The 18,511-nt window shown below is 36.5% G+C and overlaps 2 protein-coding genes across 6 annotated transcripts in view; both read right to left on the bottom strand.

The window, feature by feature from the left end:
- The window catches only part of hoxb3a (homeobox B3a), a 45,307-nt gene that overhangs the window by 15,137 nt on the left and 11,659 nt on the right, over positions 1 to 18,511 (bottom strand). The window contains exons 1-2 of one of the 5 annotated variants that reach the window (XM_053514479.1): positions 18,388 to 18,510; positions 5,776 to 5,980 (exon numbers count right to left, since the gene is read on the bottom strand). The gene's annotated coding sequence lies outside the window, so the exon portion shown is untranslated. Of the gene's footprint in view, positions 1 to 1,315; positions 1,807 to 5,775; positions 5,981 to 13,314; positions 13,832 to 18,387; position 18,511 lie in introns of those variants that run through there. The other 4 variants (XM_053514476.1, XM_053514475.1, XM_053514478.1 and 1 more) reach the window with 4 other exon arrangements.
- hoxb4a (homeobox B4a) lies at positions 5,997 to 11,307 on the bottom strand. Its single transcript, XM_053514489.1, has 2 exons — positions 9,895 to 11,307; positions 5,997 to 9,009 (listed from the first exon to the last, which is right to left on the bottom strand). The coding sequence occupies exons 1-2, from the start codon at positions 10,316 to 10,318 to the stop codon at positions 8,693 to 8,695; spliced, it is 741 nt and encodes a 246-aa protein (XP_053370464.1). The 5' UTR covers positions 10,319 to 11,307; the 3' UTR covers positions 5,997 to 8,692.

Consider the following 18,511-nt stretch of genomic DNA (forward strand, 5'->3'; position numbering starts at 1 on the left):
CTCACAAATATACACTCTCAACGAAAACAAACACGTCATAAACGATGTAATGGGTAGTGCAGACAAACTCCTAATTTGTGTAAGCTAGCTACAAACATGATCTATTTCTTTCAGCATGATAAGCACCGTTAAAGGCACAATTCTTTCATCTTCTGCTTATTCCGTGATAAATAAAAAACGTCCCGATGTCATGTTTTGTACGTCAATCGATAATACAAACTGAAAGCATTTCTGTGTTTGTATTGCATTGATGCATTTTACTGTCAAAACGGTAAATATTAAACATACCCATATATGTTAATAATTCTGAAGTATATCTAGTTTGTGGGCGACCTTAAACCATCCAGTTCTGTGGTCTGGCTGTTTTCGCTCAAACCGATTCATGTCCCCTGTACCAAGTTTATGTGACGAAAGCCGCCTGAAACTCAAGTATAAGACCCCTGGCTATAAATTTTCGGGCGGTCGCGAGAGCTTTGATGAGATTTACATACCTACTAGGTGGTTCCCGCACTGCCAAATTTAAGCACATCTTTTCTTAATTGGTAGGCTCATATGCAATAACTCAATACCTAGAGCTACTTAGCTTTCATATTAACCCTGATCCATTGCCGTTTCTAGCGCAACATAATCACCTTTGCATAGAGAATGATACGGGCAAAGCTAAAACTGCACAGCGCCCTATAAAAACGAAAAAGATAGTAAGCTGTACGTGAATCCTTGAATTTTATTTTCACTTCCGCGTATCATCGCTCGCCCATCATATTCCAGGAGAGATGATTTATTGCGAAGACGGTCATAAACAACGCAACTCACTCACAAATACACAATGGCAGCCCCGCTGCCGCTGACACACACCTCACTATAAATCAAGCAAAGTAGCTGGCTAAAAATATGGGAGAGGGAGAGGGAGAGACAGGGAGAGAGGGACATGCAGATCTAGAAAAAGGGATATGGTGACAGTAAGCCAAAGAAGAACAAGAAGCCCCACACACACACACACACACACACACACACACACACATATATATATATATATATATATATATATATATATATATATATATATATATATATACACTTTATATGAATTGTGTATAATGCGAAGCAGTAAAATCTTGCTGTCGGTAAAGTTCGTATGATCGTACGATGGAATGGGCTTTTGAAACATGCAGGATGACAAGTAATGATCAAGATGAATATTTATGGATGATATTTACCACAGTACCAAAAATCAAATAAATGCAGGGATATGGGCAAGCCTGGAAGAATGGCGGCGGTGGTACTCGCGTGGTTCCCCGATTTATGATATACTCACAAGCTCCAGACGGTGAGATGCTCCCCGACCAAATTTGTTTTATTGCAGCCTCCGTGAGGGTCTTTGCCTTTGGTTTTTTTCGCTCTGCTATAGGACTTGTTTTAAAAAGGGCAGTTGAATTTCACGTCAGACACTAGGAGACCATGTCTGCGATATTCCTGAGGAATACATATCTATTCTGCAACCACTGCATTAATTATTTAATGAATCACGTGACCAGGAGGGGGATGGGGTACCTCGGCTTGCACGCTTGCGGGACCACTATGAACCAACACTGCACAGCTATACTATAAGTTGCTTTTGTTTCTGGCACAGCAAAAATGAATGTTATATACACATTTCTTGTTTCAAAGATTACACGGTAAGTAGATGTGATATACCAGACACCGAGGCATAAGAATATAATTAAAAAACCTGCATTTAAAATCGTCATTCGTCTTCCACTTGTGCGTTTGTCACGATGTATTTGTGCATTGGTTTTAGTTTTCATGTTTTTATTCTCTTTTAATAATATTTTTTTTTTTTTATAATTTTTTTTTTTTACAATTGATCGGGTTTATTATGACAGATGTGTGGATTTTGGTTTTCTTAAAACTTGTAAAAATGCATTTTTTGTTTCTATAATAATTTGGTTAAAGAGAAATACTGAACATACATTAAAAAGATAAAATATATATAATGCTAGGTTTGTCTTCCAAGAAAATATTTATGATAACAAGCCCTATGAGGAATGACTGCTGGAATTACAACTGATATCACGTTCACACTACATTCACCACTACAACAATGCCAGAAATTTTAAGACAGCAATAAAGCGTTATTTGATAATTGATATAGAAACTAGTTTAGAAAATAATTCTATATGTCCGTGGGTAAACCTGCAGGTTTTTAACATCATATTTAATATTTAATGTTGATTTAAAGACTCCTACAATTTGTATATTTATGCGAATTGAAGACAGGTAGCATGCATCAAAAAATAGCTTAAGCACTGGGAAACAATAGCACAGATTCTCCTTAAGCCTAGACCGAAACAATAGACATGAAGCATAGTCCAGCGGAGAATGATGAAGGACAAACAATAGGAATAATTGCTTTGTGCATCGAAAATTCTACATTCAGTGCACTTACTATTTTCCTTTCCCTATAACAGCAGTCAAAACAGCTCGGAGCATCGATAAAGCAATTGCAAAGTGCGGAACGTGTGGCGTTTACTCCTTTGAGGAAAAAGTTATCTCACACTCAATTAGCTAATACAATTTGATAAGAAATGCCAATCTGTGATGCAGATCACGTTGCAACATTTGTTTATAAAAACTATGTGATCGAATAACTTAAGATATGCTACTGCCAAAATGTGTTACATAAACACAACTGTGTATTAATTATGGTACGCCAAAGGTTGAAATTCCGCCTCAGTTAAGTAACTGGATGAATTAAAACACTAGCATCTAATTGTGTATGATTTTGTGGATTCGTTCATGAATTTCTAAGGGGCTGGATCTTTACATATGACTTTTAAAATGCAAGTGTATTCTTCTAATGTGAAGAGCGAAATTTTATTAATACCCTTCTACAGGACAACGTAAATGTAACATTTCAACATCTAGAGTTAATTCATTTAGAACAGACTTACCTATGCAAAGTAAATAACCTTAATTCATGACTAGAGACGGCGTGCGAAAAAGCAATAATAAAAATAATAATAATAATAATAATAATAATAATAATAATAATAAAGTTATTTTTCTTCTTATTATTATTATTGTTGTTGTTGTTGTTGTTGTTCTCGTTGTTATACTAAAAAATAAGCTAAAATGTTTGGATGTAAACATTATGGCTATAAACGTTCGGTTTATACAGAGGTGATTGATTTACGGCTCAGCTTAACCCTTCTTTTATTGCGTCCCGTAAATCTGTCAACTCTATCTGAAACGCCTTTCTGTGCGCAACACCGCGGGATAGCAGCGCGTCATGGCAAAAATCTTCATTTATTTAACATTTGTTTAAGCAAAACGGGTTAAATATTTGTTTTAAGGTCAGGTGAAATTGGTTTTAACGAACAGGTTGTACAATACAAACCACAAACACTATAATAATAAGAAGAAGAAAAAGAAGAGGAATTATAATAATAATAATTATTATTATTATTATTATTATTATTTTAAACATTATCTGTTAGCTTATGTAGTTTGTCTGGTTAGTACACAAAACAATCTTATAATCATTTTATTATTTCGCGTCATAATAATATTATTTCTATATTAATATTAATTTCATTCATATGTTTTTAGAGACTTCGGATTAAATGCAAAGTTCCTCGAAATTCAGAATACTCCTCTTCAGTGAGCACACTCATTACTCTTGCCTGTCCGTGGCCATAATGGTGTCTCTATCACAGCAACCACTGAGTTAGTTAAATATTAATATCAAAAGAAGAGCACCCAGTTGAGAAGATAGAAGGTTAAAGGAAAGTAATTGAGTATTGAGTGATGACTCTCAAAATAAAAGAATATACAATTTTTTAAAATAGTTTTAGTAAGCTATGTTTAGAGAGGATGGTGTATACTAGATTACAAAAAAAACGCGGATAAAAGAATAATCCTTCTGCTGGAATTGTTCACAGTGGCTATTTGCCTTAATATGTGTCCATACACAGAGAGGCACACATACAGACACACAGACGAGCGAAAGAGCGAGAGAGAGAGAGAGAGAGAGAGAGAGATGCCTGTACAGGACACAAAGCTGGCGCGCGCTGGCTATATATCTCTGTGACTAGGCAGTGCTGACCTCCGCTCTGCGGCTTTTCAGAATAATAATTCAGCAATGCGCGAAGGCTATTTGTTTCGCAATTAGTGGCGTGAGTTAAAGCAGGCACCACACCACCACAACAGTGCTACAGGGCCAAGTGGCTCAACCTTCCAACAAATCTTGGAGGGCTTTACGGATGAGAGTACAGACCAATATCAAAAAGGAAAGGGAGCGTATGGATGATACAATATGAGGAGCTGCCATATGAAAAGCTGCTATATTTCGGTGACAAAAAACGCATCATGTTTTCTCTTGCACTTAAACAACTTCTGAAAGGAACAGCTTTACTCAGGATCTGGGAAGGTAGCGGATGTTGAATGGGTGCACGTTGAATGGGGAATCATGATATATGTGGTCAACGTGTAGTCTAAGGGGTTTGAAACCTGAAACAAAAAAGACACGTGGTAGAAAAGGTCTTGGCAAGGCCGCGACTCTTGTTGTTTTAAGGGCCCCGTTGGTTTACACGACTGTCTGAGGAAAGAGATAGCATAGTGCCCTGAGGTTACAGTGCCCCGACCGCGCTGTTATGACAAACTCGCCCCGGGCTTTTGCTGGCAATGGAACACAGAGCGTAGTCCAGCCTGTGCCGGGTCAAGGGTTTCAAAGGGTCAGTCTGTGTCTTCGCAACAGACCTAATCGGTCAGAAAAACGTGTCCCCTGTTTGAACCTACTGCAGCCATTCTGTCCAAGAATTGATTTTTTCCCCTCATCCCTTATCCCGATTCGAATTCCTCTATTTTTTTTTTTACAATTTGTTTCTGTTGACCACTCTTCATACAACGCAGGGTCCACAGGGGGTGTAAATGCCATAAGCCAGAGCTGCCGACCTTTTTCAATATACGGTAGCGATTGATTCGCCGGGGTTAAATGGCGGTGGGTGTGTTATCAGATGCAGCCGTGCTCATCTGAGCACACAACGACAAGCAAAAGCATCGAAGCAATTTGCTACATGCCGTTTGTTTTAGGCAAATTGTTTCTGCTTTCGAAACATTCTGGATCGTCCTCTTAATTCTCCTCTGGCCAATAGAGCATTGAACAATTAACTCTAGAAGCCAGCCGTTTTTGCACCTGTGTGCCACCCAAACGCTTTGAAAGAACTGCAACGTAGTGCAAAAAGCAATATGACTTGCAAAAGAAATAAACAGCCATAAACCAGACATTATGTAAGCAAGCAAAGAATAAACAACAAATCAACAACTTCGTTTGAAACAAAGAAAGCAAATCTGAAGCAAATACGAATGTAATTCATATGCCAATCGTTTACCACATATGCATATTTTAAATCTTAATATTAATCCACATTCTACCTTCACCCCATCGCCCCCCCCTCCTGTCCCAAAACAAATCTCACCCTTTTAACCTTTTGCCCATTAGCATAAAGACATGTTAAACCTTAAACATAAAGTTACCTTTAACATCTCATTACAAAGGTGTCAGCTAAAAAACAAACATTTGAACCATCCTACATTAAAACATAAAAACACAACGTATACACAATGTCACAACAGACGCTTCCCAAGATACGCTTCCCAAGTCACGTTGTCTATCAAAGCGGCCAGCAAGACACTACGACATTTGTGCCGATGCTATCCGACTGTGAGGACGGGGACATAAGGCAATAAATCTCTTAAACAAAACAAAGCTTTTACCTTAATTGTTGTCATTTCTTGCCCGGTGAAGATTTTCACTTGTGCAATCATTTCTTCAAGAATTTTGTTCATGGAACATTCTTTGCCAAAAAAAGTTTTCTTGTGGCATGGCTTGGTAATAGGTGGTGGAGAAAGGAGGGGGTGTCTTCAAGTGTCCTCCAAGATCTTACTGCCCTCCTAGCAGAAGGTCTGTGCAGTTGTGCTGCTGAATAACAATAGAGAGAGGACTTGTTTAAAGAGAAGCTGTGATTAATGATTTTTTTGTATAATTCTCACATTTTTCTTCAGGCATCTGTCTACAAATAATAGCGATGAACTTTTGAAACCCTTAAAAGAAATCTGCTCACACTATTCAGACCTTCGTGGCCGAGGCCTTTTTCTAAAATACGGCAGGCTCTCAAACGAGAATAGAATTCCATGGTAACATTATATTAGATACCACACACGAATATCTTTAATTTCAAGGTTTAAATATCTTTCAAATTGCAAGTCTTTTCGTGGTAAAATGTGATGAACGCATAAGTAGTGTGTAATATGTAATTTTAACATAATATTCAGACACTAATTGTAATTTACATCGTGATGTCTTCGCGTGTTTATTGTTTTGGATATGTGACGTTAAATAGTGGATGTTTTCTATATTTTTTTATATTCAATGGTATTTTTTAATCAATTATATATAAACATAGGTTTTTACGTAAATATGCTGTAGACAATGTGTAAATTAAATATATGGTGTGCTATTCATTTTGTGCTTCTGAGTATGCTGAGGTTTATTGCTTTAGTAACTGAAAGACATTTCACAACATACAAATGACTGAAGCGGGATTTGTCGCAAAAAGACACGCTGAAGTCAAAAGGTAAGTAATCGAAAATTTTCTAGATAGCACAAAAGGTAGGAGGCCAATTTAAAATCGCACTTTGTTCCAACACCGGCAAACGAAATTCTATTTTCTCCGGCTCTATATTTTCGATACCTACTGTAAGAAAAGAAAATGAAAATTAATACGAAGGCTGTGCAATCCTAAAGAAGCCATTTGTCTTCTTGATTATCTATTTGGTTGTCAGCGTTTGAGCTATGGCACTGGCCCGGTCCTTTGAAATAAAAACACAGCTTGCGCTGGCAAAAACACCCAACACCTCTGTGCAAAAATTATACTCATTAAATCCTAAACAACTACAAACTTTTCTGCCTTGTGTTTAAACGGAAGAATACATTTAATTTGACCTGCTCTGCTTCAAGAAAGAGGGGTGTGCAACATTAAATTAAGGAGAAATCTCAAACAAGGTGTTTTTGGGATTTAGAAATTGATTGCAGTGTCTAATGCACTAAGATTACACGAAAACCAACGATATACATTATACATTGATATTTAGGACAGGACACTTCCAATGTTTTTACAAATACGTGGCTCAAATTGACCCAGATTCAATGAAAAATGTTTGTTATTTCTCTGTTGGTATTACGATTAATTGCAGTTACCGCCTCCACCTAGCACATCTGCTATCGAACTCCACAAGAGGACATGACACGAAAAAAATACTGTGATTATTATTTTTTATTTATTAAATTTCTATAGCTATTTACACATAACAAAGGTGTACAGTAAAAGGCCTAAGCAGAAAGAAAGAGACATAGAAATGCGAAAAAAAGAGAAAATACATTTTCACCAGGAAGACTGATCTTTGGAATGTAAAAGATAATCTCAGAAACGATAAAATATCAGCACATTAAAAGTACTAAGAAAGAAAGAAAGAAAGAGAAAGAAAGAAAGAAAGAAAGAAAGAAAGAAAGAAAGAAAGAAAGAAAGAAAGAAAGATGACACGTGCATACGTTTATTGTGGCACAAAATGTCTATTGTGAAAACTGGAATTAAAAGTTGAGGTAATAGGGGAAAAGGAAAAATAGTGTAGCTCATTCATTCATGCAATATACGCATTTTCTCCACACAGCCCTGGCGACACGAATATTTAAATTACATTGCAACTTACAAATAAATGGTAATATGTTTGCAGAAAACTGCATTCTGATCAAATGACTTCAAACGTATCACTTCATAAAAAATAGACAATAAAGACATAAAAAAAATCAACTGAGGTAATTCAAATAGTATTTAGCAGTGCTCATTTTAAATAATTTTGCATTGTACTGTTTTGGGTATCTATATGCCCACTTTGATTTAACTGTTCTAACGTTTATCTAAATATTAATAAAATTCAAGGCAGATATTTTCGTACACACCGTCTTATTTCTGTGTTCTCAATTTGAAATGCGCTAAATAATTGGACACAAAACGTGACCAATAAGGTTCTCCTATGTTCAAGGAAGGACATCTAGCCCTCACAGTCTTAATCAGCCCCAAATGCAAAACAAAATATTAATTGTGAGAGTAACGTTAGAGAGGAAGAGAAGCTTAATATTAAGAGAACAGCGTTCGGCTACTTTTGTAGGCTACAAGCCAGCAAGAAAGGGGGTTTTGAAAATGGCTCTTGACAAAACAAGGAGACTCATTTATTAGGCACAATTCTAGACGTCGAGGTAATGGGCAGGCCTACGGTTCATCCTTTGTGCCACAGAGTAAACATGACAAATGGGACTGGGTTTGGCATGATTAAAGATGAAGCAGGGATCCATCTTCACCAAATCTGAAAACTGTCTGCTGCCTTCTGTCGTTATGGTGGGGTCGAGGGAGCAGGAACCCATAAGGGCACAGGATAGAACTGAACTGAGAGTGATCACAAATGTAGAAGTGTTTGAGTTCGAGTCTTCTCCCCATTTGTGTTATTTTTTTCCTGTGCACCTTATCATTACCACACTTCATATAATATCCATGTTGTTTACACGCGAAGAGAATTTATAGAGCCTCACTCCTTAAACAGAGGTCTTAAAATATGTCTTTCTGATATAGCAAGCAAGCTATAGAGTCTGTGGAGGTCCATTAGAACGGTTCTGATTACTGCACAAGGGGCCGCCGTTTAAACTCGAGTTGGCCGAGTTGCTGGAGCGGATCTTCGTGTTGGGCAGCTTATGGTCTTTCTTCCACTTCATGCGCCGGTTTTGAAACCAGATCTTTATCTGTCGTTCTGAGAGACAAAGGGTGTGGGCGATTTCCACCCTACGCCGGCGAGTAAGATAGCGGTTGTAGTGGAACTCTTTCTCCAGCTCAAGAACTTGCTGTCGCGTGTAAGCTGTGCGTGAGCGCTTGGGTTCTCCCCCCGAATAGTTCGGGCTCACTGCGGGAAAACAGAGCAAGACATTAACAAAAGCCACACAAAATTTTACTTAAGATACGCAAATAAAGCACATTCATTGCATACAATTGTAACCCATACACGGTTATAATCTAATTGCGTAATTTTGTTTAAACTTTAAATAAATCACAAATATAAAAAATAATGGCAATTGTTGCACAATCTGTAACTTTACTGAATGTTTACACAGTCAAAAATAAAGTAGCCAGCTTTAGTCACAACCTGTTAAATATACTGCTTTCAAGGTTAAAATGCGTATGAAAACCAACATCAAAAGTCTGTTTTAACAACATCGCGCCTGTGTTATAATATAGTTGTAATTTGAGGGTAATTGAAAAGTTACATTTTAAAGTAAACTGAAAGTACACTAAGGGGAAATTTGTTCTTATTCCAGTAGAATCAACAAAAGGTTTGAAACTTGTTAATTACTACAGAATAATAGTACAGGCCTAAAGACGCGTGTTTGCTTTGTTATTACTGTCCTTATAAACGTCAATATCTTATCTGTCATAAAACAATATTGAGGTGACATAGCAAAATATGCGTTTTTTCATCAATCCACTTAAAATCAAATTACCAAAACATAAACCGTAACTTATGGGTTACCAGAGAACTCATAAAACCTTCATGGGATGAAATTTGAACGAGTAGGTCGCACAGACTTTAAAGGTACTTTGAGAAGAAGTGCAATAAAAATTTATGGGGGATGTAATTATATTGCCCTGCAAACAGCCGATCGTAAATCTCGACCAAGAGCTGCTACGCATGGGGACCAATACATTTTAACACACAACATTAGGAGTTCTAGAGTATGTGAAATGTTTGCGCACGGCGACGCATAAGCAAAAGAAGTTTAGCTGCACTTACCGATATTTACGTGGACCTTTTTCATCCAGGGGTACACCACGGGATCCTTTCGTGAAGTGGCCGAAGGAGTGCTTTGGTTAATAGGGGTCTGACCGCAAGCAGGCGGAGGGCTCGGAGTTACCGAGTCGCAGGGGTGGCTTGATTCTGGAAGAGGGGTCGAGAGTGCAGCAGGGTTTAGTACGTGACCCCGAGGAGACATCACCACAGAGGGCTGCCCTGGACCCTGGCACGACGAGTAGGGTGGATCGGCGCAGCCCGACCGCTGATGGTAGATCGATTCATGCTGGAACGATGGCTCTTGCCTCTGGGCGCTATAGTAGTCCGGAGAGTGACTGGGTAGGTAGTCGCTTTGGGAGTACTCTTCGCACGGTGGAAACTTGGGGTCCACATAGTTGGAGTTGATCAAATAGGAACTCATGGCCATTAATTTCTTTGAATTGCACACAAAATATACTAAAATTTATATCTATCCCTTTACTCGTTTTCCTGTTTCGTAAAACCCTCCTACTTTCTGTCAAGTGAACAAAGTTAAGAGTCCACGTGACAGCGGTAGCCAATGGCGTGCATCCTTCCAATTCCCGGATTAGGAAACGAGAAAAGGCAGCTTAGACTGTGCTCAATATCAACGCTCAGTTTGGGACTGTATAACCACGTTTCATATTTTAATGTGTTGGTTAGACTTTAACAAACTGACAGTGGAAACAAAACACTCATTAGTGGAAACTGACATGCCGATAAAAGCCACCCTGGACTTTTACATAAGCACAGAAACCGAGACTAAGCGACTCCCCCTTTCTTTCGTCTTGAGTACCTCAGTTTAATGAGAACATACACACTCCTCTCCAAAATGTGGTTCAGATGTTCAGAACTTAAATACTCCTTTATTTTTTGGCTAGTAGTCATGAAAAGCGATACCAAGTGGAAGGGCAAACCTCTCCCTCTGACGAGACTCTTAAATGCACTCGCTAATAATGGTGATAGAATGGAGGTGGCGTGATCTGCGTGTCAGAGATAAATCTAGGCTTGTTTAGGATCGATAGAAAATTCATCAACTAATTCAGGTTACAAAGCCTCCTAAATCAAAACTAAGTCTTTTGCATTTAAGCACACTCTGTAGTCATTCCCCATACAAAGAGCGCATTTTATACCCCAAGCGCAACTGCTTATTAACAGTTAAAATAACTTGTACTTTTCTTTTTCATTAATTGTTAATTATTCTGACTTATAATTACTACTACTACTACTACTACTACTACTACTAATAATAATAATAATAATAATAATAATAATAATAAATATCTATGTACAACCGAAGCTAATATTTTTCTTTTGCGCGCAGAATTGTAAACGTAATTTAAGCTACAGAAATCCTAACGATATATATTGATGTCTTCTTTATCCGTTGATGTTGCATTGCGGTCTATAGATCAACTACATACTCCCCTAGATACGAATTTGTGACTGCGTGTCTGTTCACACAAATCCGGATCTACAGGGTATATATAGATGACAGGTGTCCTCTTGACAGATATCGAATGAAGTGACTCACCTTGACAACTCCTCCATTTCAAGGTGTTACACCTGGAATTATCTGACTTTATTTTATCATTGATTTATTAAAGGAATAGACTAGACCTTTCATTTCACACAGGGAAACAAGCTAGACTAGACTTTCACTCTTCAGTGCAGGTACAGTTAATGAGGAACAACGCTCCTAGGGAAAAACTCGCGAAATAAATACAAAAGCAAACAAATCACTGCAAATATTATAAGAGTTTCAAATACTTACGCCGAACGGAGATGTTTTAAGGCTGTAGGTGGTTCATTGACCGATGCAAAACTATTAATATGTTACCTGTCGTAATGCTGTAATGAAGTGTGTATATATAAGCTTGACCACTGCCATTTTTTCATTTGTTCATTTGTTAAAGCCGTTTAAAAAATATAAAATGCTGCAAATACTTTGTGGTATAACACGTTTTTTCCATCGAAGGCTGTAAGTTAAAAATAAATCACGGTACACGGACTAACTGAGAAGGTCAAAGAAAGCGCCTATTGAAATATAACACAAATAAAAAACTTCTTGCAGGACAGCCCTGCTTAGCCTACAGACCCTAAGCCAATTACAGTGAATAAAACCTATTTACTATGCTCAGTATGCTATTTACTTATCAACTCTAAAATCTGATATTTCGATACAATGTGTGACAATTTAATTATAACTTTAATTTTGTGTGTGTGTGTGTGTGTGTGTGTGTGTGTGTGTGTGTGTGTGTGTGTGTGTGTATTAATATAGTATCAAGCTTGCGGGTACGCCTGCCAAGGTGTATAATACATGGTGACAATAAAATTACATTTTGTACAAAGTGTTATTATAATTTTACTAGTTGAAATATTAACATCGAACTACAATGAAAATATTAATGTCTAGATATATTCAACCTATGTATATACATTATTGTCTGCGCGTCCAAATGTATACCCTAACATATTCTAATTTTTTTCTAAATATTAAAGCAGTGATTAAACTTTCTTTGTCAGAGCTGGTGTGTTCTGTATTATTGATCGTCTTTGATTAAATGTTTTAGTGCAGAAAGAATTTTTTTAAAGTTTAATTTACTGATGGGTCAGTTCGTTAACATTAATACAGATTAAATAAATCGAAATATTCGTTTAAACTGAAATACATTAACATATATTTATTTACAAATATATGCTTGTAAATAATAAAGAATAAAAACAAATGCAGCAACATTAATGTTGAATCTAGAGCATCCTTATTTTTTTCTGTTACTGATTGGCTATTGGAATGGTCTCTCTTGCTTTGGTCTTCTATTTCTCGAATCTGAAACTCCTAATTTTTTATGCTGAATTTGGGTTTGTACTTTCAAAGTGATAAGGACAACCTTTGGACCAATCTACTAAGTAAGATTTTAAATGTAATTTTTACAGATACACATTTTTATATCGGGCAAGTATTGTGTTATATAAAAGCAAAATCTGTTAACCATAACAAGCAATATGGCTAAATTTAGAATACTCTTATAGGAAATCGGGAGAAAGTTCGTCCTTTCTGTCTACTGCAACCCTTTCACCTCCCGAAGTCTCCGACCTCGCCTTCACCCCATCTCTATCGCTCTCTAAAAGTCCTCGAGCCATCTGCCTCATTTTAGGGTTAATGCCTACACCCACAGGCGTTCGAAACAGAAGATCAGTGACTTCAGCCAAGGGATACATATTTACCATATAATACACACAAGCACCCGAGTTTGTCGAACTTGAAATCAAACTCATAACTCCGTTATGAAAGAAGGGGGGGCATGCTAGCGGCACTGCACCAAACACGTGGTCCGCTCAGGCAAAACACCTGCAGAAGAGAGCGCAGCGATATGTAAATGAAGGTCCAATTTCTTTACTTACTTTTTTGCCTTCGCGCGTCGTCTCTCGTTTGTCGGACTTCTCTCTCCACGGCACATTTCTGTCGCCTTCTCCAGTGGCGGGACGCAAACGGTACGGGACCCCGTCTCTATTCCTAAGCCTTACTTTCTGTCACGACGGTACCGCGAGCCCCACCGCCACCCCCGCCCTCCTTTCCTCTTTTTTCTAACGCCACAGGTTTAGCCCGTGACCTCGCCGTGATACCTTCGCCTGTGCAACTCCCACTCATTTCCGCGATCCGATCAATAAAATTGTAAACAAAGGACCTGAACCACAAAAAAGAGTAATAAAACAAAACATCGATCTAGTAATTTCGCTTGCTTAACCCGTTTCCCGGTGCCTCTAACCTTTCTTGGTGAGAAAAAGGGGGTTTCCCCTGCACAACTGCCTCTCAGAAGTGCTAAAAATAAAATGCATGTTAGACTTGCTCCGTCGTGAGCATTAGACTACAACATCATTGGACGCTTTAAGGCATTTTGTTGTGGACTCTCAGGTTTTCGTATTAATCTCGCACTTTGGCAGTCTTTGTTAAACAGCGAGGCGTGTCACAAGTCCCAGTACATTTTAATATTTGTTAGACGCGTTGACCTGCAGTTCACCCCTTCTCTGGGTCTCTCCCACTAGCGAGTTCTATAGTAATGCATGCACAGTTTGCGTGCTCATATTGAATTGTGACCAGGTCAGTACTTTGAAGAAAAATGACTTGGAGTGGGTGGGGGGTGTCATTCTAAATGTCTTTTGACATCCACAAATCAGTTCAACCACAGTTTTTTTTTTTTTTTTAAAAAATAGCCTCTATTTGAAAACAAAGCAGTCCACTTTTTAAACACGTATTAATAACATTGTAACATTGTAATAAAATTTGATACCTCAATCGTCGTGACAACACAAAAGTAATTATTTGTAGTAACAAGAAAAGGGATTTAAAAATACCGTGGGTTGTCTTATATATTTGTTTTATATATTTAGATAACCGTGTTACATTAAACATTTGTTCCACAAAAAAAGCAAAAGACTTAGGAATGCATAAAGTGATAATGAATTGTGTTTAAAAAAGACATGAACTGAGAAAAATCACAATGCACGCCACATCTCTGCCAGGCAACGGCACATGCTACGATGGAATGGAAATTAATTCGATGAACTCTGCTTGAACTCCGAAGGGGACGCGTATTCTAATACAATTATTCACCACTTATGTACTGTAGTTTTCAAAATAGCTATCGGTTTAAAATTATTATTTGCTAGCTAGGCTTGTCGGAATATTTATATCAATATCAGTATCATGTATTTGCCAAATTGTACATGTTAACATCGTACTTGTTCCCATTTTATTCTGCCCATAGCTTGAAAAGGCTCTGTAATTAATTACACATCAAAATAGACAGCCTCGCTATTTAAATTACAGATTATATGGTATGTTCATATTTAGTAAAAAAAAAATACTTTGATTAATTAAATATAAGCTGTTGTGATATTCGAATAGTTTCTCTAGCCGTTGCGTCCAGTTTGAAGTAAAGGGTGTATCAGTTCTGAAATTGTGAGTTTATGGCATATAAATTACTGTTTATTATTATTATTATTATTATTATTATTATTATTATTATTATTATTATTATTGTTGTTGTTGTTGTTGTTGTTGTTGTTGGTAGTAGTAGTAGTAGTAGTAGAAGTAGTAGTAGTAGTGGTAGTAGGGGTAGTGAAAGTATAAAAGCAACAACAGCAACAACAGAATAGAGTATATATTTTTTTATTTTGACATTTGACTTATGTCAGAGTCTGGATCCATGCTGCTCTTTCTTATCAGTTTAGGTTTTACCATTTTTTTTACATGAAACTAAGATGTAGCTCCTCACTGCTTCGCCATCTCCCTATTTCCTTTCCTCCTTTTCCTCCATATCTCTCACTTTGTCATTGACATCTAGCAATTGGTCTAGCGCACAGTCGACAACCAACAGTCAAATCTCACACCACATAAACTTTTGACCCCTCAACTTTCTGACCCCGCTCATTTCTCGTCTCTGTTTGAAAAACTGGGTTACATACGATTGCTCATTGTTATTAAAACTATACTACACAAGAAAGAGGTACATGGCTATCTGAATTTATTTTGTCATGCTTCATGATGTTCAGCAAACAGGTTTACAAACCATGAAAACAAGTGATATAGCATGTATAAAAAGACGACCTGACATATGACAACAAGGCAAGCGCGGTAGAGAAAGTTAAGTTCTATTAATGACCCGAGAATCCCAAATACTGAAGTTAAGAGAATATGTCCTAATCGGGCTTGTTCAAAAACGATATTCGACTAGTTATCGTGTCAATGGTAGAAGCCTGCGCTTTAAACTTTTGTGAAGTTGGTCTAAAGCGGGCTCTGCTGGTGACTTTAGAACGTTGCACTAAACGACATCTGTTTAAACTACAAATAAAGAAAAAAAAAAATCGGGATGGTGACCGTGAGTGAGTTTAAGTCAATTAAATATGTTTAAAACTATTAATTCATCATGCTTAGTTTTTTTTGTCATCTCAATATAACATAGGAAGCAATTTGAAATTATATCTAAACTGAAGTCATTTAGAGAAAGTATTTATTAACATTTATAAACGTTTAATTTTTCTAATTTGTATTATTCTTATTGTCATGCTATTTTTAGAAGGTATTTTTTACAGATATATATATATTTCCTTCAATTCAATAAAATAGAAAGAAAACATTAAAACTTTAGAATGTTTTGTTAGAGTTCCCAACTTTAATATAGACTCACATAAATAAACTCACAAATAGTTTACAGTGAAAGAGGAGTAAAAACATAAGTAATTTTATAAATCACCTTTTTCACCTTTTTTCGAGAGTAAACATGGCGTAATTGTACGTGATGGACAAGCTGCATTGTTTTACGCCTGCGCCCTCCCTGTACTATTCGTCTGGTGACCTCTGGATGATCTCTTCCTCATGCATTATGGATGAGAATTGCTTTTGGACTGTCTATCCCTATCCAAAACGCATTATGACTTTAAAATTGCAATTTAAATGCTCAAAAATTCTTAAGTTGGTACCGACAAAGCTTACAAAAGCGCACACAATATTGATTTCTAGCGCACACGTCCCAACGAAATGCATACCCCTTAAATAAATTTCCCTTTAATTGTATTATATAACAATTAATATATAAGTACCGCATTCAATCAAACTGAATTATGAAACTGTTCTATTTTAGGCTGTATTATAAAAAAAAGTCATGGCATTGTGTGTGTTTGTTTAGGCCTATAAACTTTTCCAATTGTTAAATATGTGATATTCTTTCCAGATACCAAACAATTGTTTTTTTTTTCTTTTAAATTTTCTATACAATTATTGATAAATTATAACATAACTTTTTTATCATTGGTATTTAAAAATGCTTTTTTTTCTCGAAGCACAAAACACCTGGACATCAAGTTCAATTGCCTAGTTTTTCATTAACATATTTAACACTAAGGCAATAGGTATAAATACTATAAAATGAAAAAAAATGCATTGAATATTATTTCATTTAACTAAATTTAAGGCGTAAGCTACGAGGATTCTATATAGTTAAAAAACAGACATTTAATCAAAAAAAACATGACCCTGTTTTGGGGCTTTTTGTTTATGATCTAAGATCTTGGTCAACTTTTGTCGCACGAGTGTAACGTACTAAAACAAATGGCGAGCTTTAAAACAGACAAAAGCACATGTGTTCTAGAATGTAAAACCTAAAACCATAACATGAATAACATACAAAACCATCTGATATAAAAATGCCATATAATACTTTAAATCTGAGTTTGAAACTTAAAGTCATAGGACAATTAAGATGAGCAATTTCACCCTTGTTTCACAACTACGAAAGTATTTGATAGCCAACAAAAATGCTAAAACATTAACGAACCAAAATATAAAAAAGTTATTATGACCTGCTAGATAGTAGAATGAAAGCAATTTAATTTTTACATAAATCGCGAATATTTACTTGTTTTAGAGAAAATGCAATAATTTGAGCCTCATTATATGTGGTTTAATGATAAACAGTTTACAAAAAAATCTTATCTTCAGCAGACCAGGCATCACGACATTAATACAATTCCCAGAACTATACAAATAGAAGTATGCGAGAAATTTTCTAATGAAAATTTTTAAATGAATGATTTTTGTTTGTTATTTAAATATTCCTATAACGACCTCCCATAAACTCCTTAATCTATCTGTCTGCATAGCAAAATATTTTGCTGGTGTATTTTTCTGTTATCTTGTCCGGAAAGTCCGCTGCCAGTGTGTGTTATTCACACATTTCCTTTTTGAAAAATGCATGGGCGTGGATGAAACAAAGATTTACTTGTAGAACTGGGGGAGGTATATTGTAATGTTTTTAGTGTGTGTGTGTGTGTGTGTGTGTGTGCGTGCGCGCGCGCGCGTGTGTATGTGTGTGTGTGTGTGTTTGAGAGAGAGAGAGAGAGAGAGAGGGAGAGGGAGTATGGAATTTTGTTTCTATTTTTATAAACATTATTTTTTATTTATAAATCATACAATATAAAGCCATGCCATAATGTTATTTTAAATAAAACTGAAGTGGAGAGCAAAACAAGAACATTACGATATATTCTATAAAAAGTGAGGCAAACTTAAGAGATAGTCATTGACTGTTTCATTGTATCAAATCCAGTGCTTATGGGACTTAAGAATCAGCACATAATGCATTCATACTGAACAACAATTTGGTAATATTACATTGCCATTTTTTTTTTAGCAGTGCCAAATGTGAATTTAAGATTTAAGAGGATACCAGGTTGTTCGATCATTTTAGAAAGTTGAAACCTAGTAAATTCGTATCACCTTTGCTTGCTTAGTCAATAGACTAAATTGTACCTGGACAAAGAGGCTATGTATTTCACGTTGGTTCTAAAGGTTACACATGACCTGTTAAGCGTGCTACAAGTTCTATAAACGCAGTTAAAACAACCATAGGATACTGTTCTCTCATATACTTATCTCTTTTATCAATTGTTGTACCAATCTAATGTTAAATGACTTACTTGGAGTTTGCATAGTCCTATCCTCATATCCACCTCCACATGGGTAGAACTGGCGAGACAGCGTATGGGCCAGACACGGTCAGAGCAGTGACATACGTTATTTTCCTCACTGCTGACCCTTTAG

Source organism: Clarias gariepinus, chromosome 16, assembly GCF_024256425.1.
Source record: "Clarias gariepinus isolate MV-2021 ecotype Netherlands chromosome 16, CGAR_prim_01v2, whole genome shotgun sequence".
Classification (NCBI taxonomy): Eukaryota; Metazoa; Chordata; class Actinopteri; order Siluriformes; family Clariidae; genus Clarias; species Clarias gariepinus.

Excerpts from the sequence above, each read along its gene's own strand:
- hoxb4a (XM_053514489.1), bottom strand. The coding sequence starts at position 10,318 with ATGGCCATGAGTTCCTATTTGATCAACTCCAACTATGTGGACCCCAAG. Across the intron at positions 9,010-9,894 it reads AAAGGTCCACGTAAATATCG|TGAGCCCGAACTATTCGGGG; the intron begins GTAAGTGCAGCT and ends GTTTTCCCGCAG.